A 6,781-nucleotide genomic window follows, 5' to 3' on the forward strand; every position below is an offset into this window, starting at 1 on the left:
AGATTCAACAACAAATTCAACGAAACCGACGATCGGACTCGGATTTTCGAGACAGAGAAAGAGAGAGAGAGAGAGAAAGAATACGACGAGGACGCGACGAATCGTTATTCATTATTATTACTCACCAGTCTGTTTCTCAGCGACCTTTAACGTGAATCCTTCCAACGAGGTCGGTTCGCTTCTCCCTTTTGCATTTACAGCGTACAAAACCATATTGAGAATTTTTCCAGCCTCTAAATCGCGAACGGTGAAAGCGGCATTCCCTTTCGACGTGATATTTGCTTGTAGTATTCCCGTTTGCTGATCGAACACCTCGAGAAGAAAGTGTTGCGGTTGGCCACCGTCGAAACCGACGCAACACTCCACTGAGAGAGACTCGGTCGTTTGATTGGACAACGTGCAATTGTACAGAGACTCGGGTTTTCCTGCAAAATCGTTGTGTTACACTTTTTCACCACGGAACGCGCTGTTGTAATGTCGGCGCAACGTACCAGCTGGAATGATGTGAAACACGCATGCGTTATTCTGTTGGCCGGCGGTGTTACTCGCCCAACACGAGACCGTACCGTAATCCATCTCCGTCATCGGCCGATAAACAAGGATGCTCTGACTACGGCGCGTCGAGTTCTTGTACTTCGACTCGGACACGTCCACCATTTCTTCCGTGTTGTTGAACGTCCAACGAAAACTATCCGGCGGTGGATACGCTTCAACGTTGCAACTTATACGGGCGTCTTCGTGACGCGCTACGCCGTAAATCCGTTTTTGATCCGGCAAGCATATAGGTTTGTCTGAACGAAATTGAAGAGAGATTTTTTTTTTTTAAATCGTAAAGAATTAAATTCCGCTTTAGAGGTGATACTTACACATAATTTTAAGCTCCACGGTATTGCTGTAACCGTCTCCCTCGACGTTGCTAGCGATACAAGTGTAATTGCCTGCTTGAGAACGATTCACTTTCCTCAGAGCCAAGCTGTACTCCTGCACTATCACACCGTTCTTCGCATTGTTCTGAATAACGTTTCCCTGCAACAACGTATACACGATTGTGTATCGATTCAATTCGCATCGATATCCATAAAAAAATAGAAAAACTTATTCTATAAAATTTAAAACTTGTAATTTTTCAATTCGTACGTATGGTATCGTATCGCAGCTATAAATAATACGTTATAAGCGACTTAATTTTGTACCAGGAACACCCGCACGCAAATCTTGCTTCGATCGTACGCACACGATCGATCGAGCGGCACCAGGGAAGGTTTTTACATTTATCATCGTATCACAGTGTCGTAAACGTGTGTGTTAACCATTAAACCTCGATTAATTTTCCTCCTCTTGCTTTCTTTTCGCAACCCATTCGCAACGAACCGAAGACAAAGCAATAATTCCTTGCTAACTCGTCGAGTAACGAATCGCGTCGCTATCCTTGCCATCCTCGTCATCCCTCGGCGTATCGATATCGACGAAAGCGTGTCTTTATCGATACGCTTATCAGATGTTAGACGCAGCTTTACGTTTCTCTCACGTTTGAGCTCGACGAACTGGCGACTTACTTGGCGACAACTTGGCCATCTCCAACTGTATTCATAACGGAAAAGAGTAAGATTGGGTTTCGAAAATTCGCTATCTCACCTTATCCTCCTATCTATTTAGGAGCCAGGCAGAATATTGCTGGTGCGTAGAAGTCTCGGTTTCTAACGTGCCAGATCTCAGGTCTCGACTCAGCATTCGGTCGTTAGCAAGGCATTTCTGTAATCGCTTCATCGTCGCGCCGCGGACCCAAGTCGCATTCAAATGTTATTCGAATAATCGCAAGCGGAATCGCATGCCGTGTTCTGGAAACGCCGTTAGGGATGGAGAAAGTCTGCACGTGGTTGACGAAAAAACCTTAACAGACACAGGGTCATCATGAATTCGTGGAAAAAAAGAAAAAGCCTGTTGAGAGGAGTGTGAGGCCAATCAGACAGACCCTCCAGCCGTGGATCAACCGTGGAAAATCGTCTTCGAATTTTTCTATCGTTCGTTCGTTCGTTCGTTCGTTCGTTCGTCTCGCTCGAAACGAAAGCGAAATTGGAAAGAGAGAGAAAGGAAAAAGAAAAAAACATCCGCAGCTGGAGGGTTGAAGCGGAAGAGAAGCGAAACGCGCGAACGCAGGAAGTTAGTCTAAAAAAAAAAAGAAAAAAAAAATAACTCTAGAAAGCAAAGAAGAAAGTATTTAAACGAATGGATGATCGTACCCATCGTTGATTCGAGTTTCTTAACGTAATTTTCTGTGTGAAAATTTCGGATAATAAAATGAAATTGTTTCGTTATATTATTGTATCGATGTACACGCCCGAGCGGCGCGTAAAGTAGACACACATGTGCGTTGGAAACACAGAAAGTGATCGTTCGTGGCGAGGACGTACCCTTGAAAGTTTTTTTGTCAACAGTTCTCTTGTCACGCAACACGACATTGCGATACGGTATCGAACATTCCCTGTTGGCGTACAGTCGTTCCTAATGCAAGGTCAAATTGCTTATAAAACAATCTCGATCGTAATAGCGATTGTATCGTCGTTCAGAGATGCGTTTTGTCTCTTGTCATTCGTTCCATTTCGAAAAAGCTTGTAAAACGAAGCTAATATCATTAATATGGATGGGATTTTGTTGGAAATTAATACAAAAAAGATGCGACACAGCAGCGTCCAGGGAATTTAACGAGGAATAAACACGCACGCGAAAAACAACGTTTCTGTACAAGATATGTATGTATGTATGATCGTTGCACACTTGATATATTATATTATTACAATATATATCCGTGATATCAATTTTCTCTATCAAATTTTAAATCGCTCTGCTTTGTTTGCTATTTTCGTAACTCGGTAATGGATATTATATAATGTGAATTATATATATATATCGCTTACGTTATGTTTCCATATGACCTTGTAAGCATTAGGATTTGCATGGACCTTGCATTCGAAGTATACGTCATCGCCTTCTTCGATGTCGTCCGGATTCATATTCGATCCTAACTTGAGATGTAAAATTGGAACGACTGGAAGAAATAAAAAAAAAAATAATAGATAATTAAAAAAGGTAACAACGAATCAATTATCTATATGCGTATTTTATTGCTTTGAATAATTTGAGAATAATTTTTGTAGATCGTGTATCGCATTTGTTAACGGATCCCTTCGAAAGAAATCCGAGATAAAATATTTTGCGTAAAGAAAAAAAAAAAAAAAAAAAAAAAGTTTTACTTACAAAACACGTTTAATTTCCACGTATCTTCCATTATACTTCGTTGAATCTTAGAGTTTTCCGCTCGACAAGTTATCGATTTATAGTGATCGGATAAAGTTGGATTCAGGACTAACGTGGAACTGGTCGTGTTTCCCTCTTGGGACCCCTTTAACGGAAAAAAAAAAAGAAAAAAAAAAAAAAAAAAAAAAAGAAAAATAGTTTTACTTACAAAACACGTTTAATTTCCACGTATCTTCCATTATACTTCGTTGAATCTTAGAGTTTTCCGCTCGACAAGTTATCGTTTTATCGTGATCGGATAAAGTTGGTTTCAGGATTAACGTGGAACTGGTCGTGTTTCCATCTTGAGACACCTTTAACGTAAAAAAAAAAAGAAAAAAAAAAACAAAAAAAAAATAAATATCAAGTTTTAAAAAGTTACTTTGGAATACACTTTCGGATAACGAGAGACTATTAGTTTAAAAGAGAGAGGCTACTAATTACACCTCCGGAGGAGTGTTACGTTAGCTTAACGTTAACTTGTAATTATTTAAATTAAACTTGAACTATTTAGATAGACTAATAAGGGATGCTTCAAAGGTAGTTTTCCACGATCTCGAATGAAATATGATAATACGCGCGAAATAAATGTAATTATAGACAACAGACGATTAATCGTGCGCTTAAAAATTGGAAAATTTAACAATTGCACCATTTATTCTATTCGATCGAATTTTCTTTTCGATACAATTGTATAATTTTCTCTTGCGTCTCGCAATCAATGTGCGACACTTCCGTAAAAAATCGACGTTATATATAACTCTCGTTGCCTTCTCGCAAAATTAAATTATTCGTGATTTGATCAATAAATCTGATTCCATGTATTTTCGAGCATCGAATATTTTGTTTCTGTTTCGTTGCATCAGTCCTGCAAAGGTGTCCCACGTGTTTTTTTAACCCCTTTTATATATTTCGACGAGTAGCTTCGAACTTTATATTAAAAACGTTAGAATGGGCTGGTTTTTATTATTTTAAATCATTACATCAGTAATGATTTTTAATAAAAAAAAAAAAAAAACAACGTACCTTCTCCGTGTGATTATTCAATTTCTTTCCATTCATGTACCAAGATAACTTAGCTGGTGGCCTCGATCCAACGGTTATACAATTTATATCATACTTTCGACCAGCGCTAAGAGGTGTATGCTCATTGCTCAATATCGTTACAGACATTGGCTTCACTGAAAAATAAGAAACATATAATCTGAAAGTAAATTTTAATCGTCTGTTGATAAATAAAAAAAGTATTCAAACGAATATTTTACATGTGTGTGTACTTACAGGGGTGTTAAGAAACAAGTGGGACACCTTTTGAGAATCGAACTCTAGACGAGATGAATACGAAAATGTCGCTTATTTTTCAAATTACGAGCGATTTAATTTTGGCTTGTGGACAAAAACGTGGTGTCGCAAATATATTTGCTATTTCAGTTAATTAATGATTACTGCATTTCATATCAAAGAGTTAATTTTAGCGTTAAAATTACCGATTACACATTGATAATACACGCGCGTGTATCGATAATGTAAACATTCCCTAAAAATTTGCGCACACTTGAAAAGTGTTCCAAATACTTCTTAACACATATATCGTGTAATTATTTCGAAATTTATTAAAGTGAAGCATTCTTTTATGCTTATATATAAAACGTATTCGATTCCTCTTTTTTCGTTATTTTTAAATTTATTCAATACTTTTGATTTTTGACTCGATTAAAAAATCCATTTTTCGTATTTTCGTAATCGATATACAATGCACGATGTTTTTATTCATCGTTAGTGTTAACAACGATATCACTTGGACGAAATATCAAACAGAGTTAAAACTAAACTTACGATGCATTTCAATGGTAACGGACGCTGAAACAGGTTGACTGATATTGTTGTTGGATGCTTGACAAATAAATACAGCATGAAGATCAGCTCTTGAAAGTTGTTTTACTATTAAAGTGTTTCTACGAAGGGATGGGAATTCTCCTGGTTCGTCCGTCGAGTCGAGAAGCATTTCTCCACGCCACCATTTTACTTTCGGTTCTGGCCGACCTGAAAAACGCGTACGAAAATATAATTTAAAAATAACGATCTTTTAAAACGATCTGGGCTTACAATTTCTTACAATTTTATTATTCACACGCGCGTGTATCAACTCGAGATCGATTTATAATTCTGAATGGATAATAATTTGAAGATGAAATTGATACTGTTCCAGATGCTTAATATTACACAAGATATACATATCGTGCGATATAGTTCGTGTTACGGTGCTTCGTAAGTGGATGTAATCGGAGATAAAAGAGATAACGTTACATACACGTATCTATAAACGCATTCGATAATCGTAATTCGATTTAACAATTTCTTTACGTTGTTGCGTACATTTCCGCAACGATTATTGTATCTGTCCATTCCAGCTTTAGACGAAACCTTACGTGAAACTCGATTATCGATAACGATTAAACGAATCGCATGAGCGGATTAAAACTAAAAATTAGTTAGAGTTGATTAATAAATTCTCGTAAATTAACGAATTAATTGATTGATTATTTTCGTAAAAAAAAAAAAGAAGAAAAGAAACTTTGAAGAAACTTTGGTAAAACTGATACTTGAGAAAACTCACCCCCTGACACGAGACACTGCAATTTCATATCCTCGTTCTCTTCGTACGGACCTGTTACCGTTTGCACAATCGTTCCATGCTCGTCGATGATATTCGGTTTATGCGGCGGTACTGAAATATATAGAAAAAATAAAAAATACCAAGTAAGGGATTGATTACATTTTTCTTCTGTTTTTCCACGAAAATTTCGATACCTCGTGTAAAAAGTAGCAGATTTTTCCTTTTCCTTTCTTTCTTTTATAATATACAAACCTATAACCGTCAGATGAATCCTGGAATTTCTGGTGGGGCTCTTGGCAAAATCTACTCGACACCTGTATTCACCCCCGTCTCTTTCTTCGATGTGATTGATGTTCAAAGTGGCCGGCTCGGTGACCGTTCTGAAGAAGGCACGATCGTTCAAATGATTCTTATCGTTCCAGTGCGAATCTTTTTCCGACTGTTTACCCCTCATATCGTAACTGCAACAATTTTTTATCACGCGAGAATTTAAATAAATCGAAGAAAATGAATCAAGTTTATAAGAGGAATGCGAGGAACAAATAGGCAAACAATTTTATTATCAATGCTCACCTGTATATAGGCGTGATATCGCTTTTATACCAAACGACTAATATCGCAGAATCATTTTGTCGAGGAGGACGAATGTCGCATGGCAGTTCCGCCGTACCTTGAAGAACCGCCCTCGCCGTCACGATCGGTCCTGCAACACCAAATATTATCGTCACGATCGATTTAATAATTTTAAACTTTTACTTGAAGCAGAGCAGACGAAGAAGGAGAGATCGAAATGGGAATACGGTGTAGGACAATTGTGTTTGTTCGATGATCGAGAATGTTCCACGGATATACTATATACTATATATATAT

The 6,781-nt window shown here is 37.6% G+C and overlaps 1 protein-coding gene across 7 annotated transcripts in view; it reads right to left on the bottom strand.

The window, feature by feature from the left end:
• Positions 1 to 99: 99 nt before the first annotated feature.
• The window catches only part of LOC102672766 (synaptogenesis protein syg-2), a 75,923-nt gene continuing 69,241 nt past the window's right edge, over positions 100 to 6,781 (bottom strand). For all 7 annotated transcript variants that reach the window (XM_031512892.1, XM_006620699.2, XM_031512891.1 and 4 more), the window contains 10 exons: positions 6,485 to 6,614; positions 6,164 to 6,372; positions 5,912 to 6,022; positions 5,131 to 5,337; positions 4,321 to 4,475; positions 3,464 to 3,608; positions 2,916 to 3,046; positions 867 to 1,026; positions 492 to 791; positions 100 to 425 (listed from right to left, as the gene is read on the bottom strand). In XM_031512892.1, coding sequence (XP_031368752.1) covers positions 118 to 425; positions 492 to 791; positions 867 to 1,026; positions 2,916 to 3,046; positions 3,464 to 3,608; positions 4,321 to 4,475; positions 5,131 to 5,337; positions 5,912 to 6,022; positions 6,164 to 6,372; positions 6,485 to 6,614 — 1,856 coding nt within the window. In that variant the 3' untranslated portion in view covers positions 100 to 117. The remainder of the gene's footprint in view (positions 426 to 491; positions 792 to 866; positions 1,027 to 2,915; positions 3,047 to 3,463; positions 3,609 to 4,320; positions 4,476 to 5,130; positions 5,338 to 5,911; positions 6,023 to 6,163; positions 6,373 to 6,484; positions 6,615 to 6,781) is intronic.

Source organism: Apis dorsata, unplaced genomic scaffold (assembly GCF_000469605.1).
Source record: "Apis dorsata unplaced genomic scaffold, Apis dorsata 1.3 scaffold_525, whole genome shotgun sequence".
NCBI lineage: Eukaryota > Metazoa > Arthropoda > Insecta > Hymenoptera > Apidae > Apis > Apis dorsata.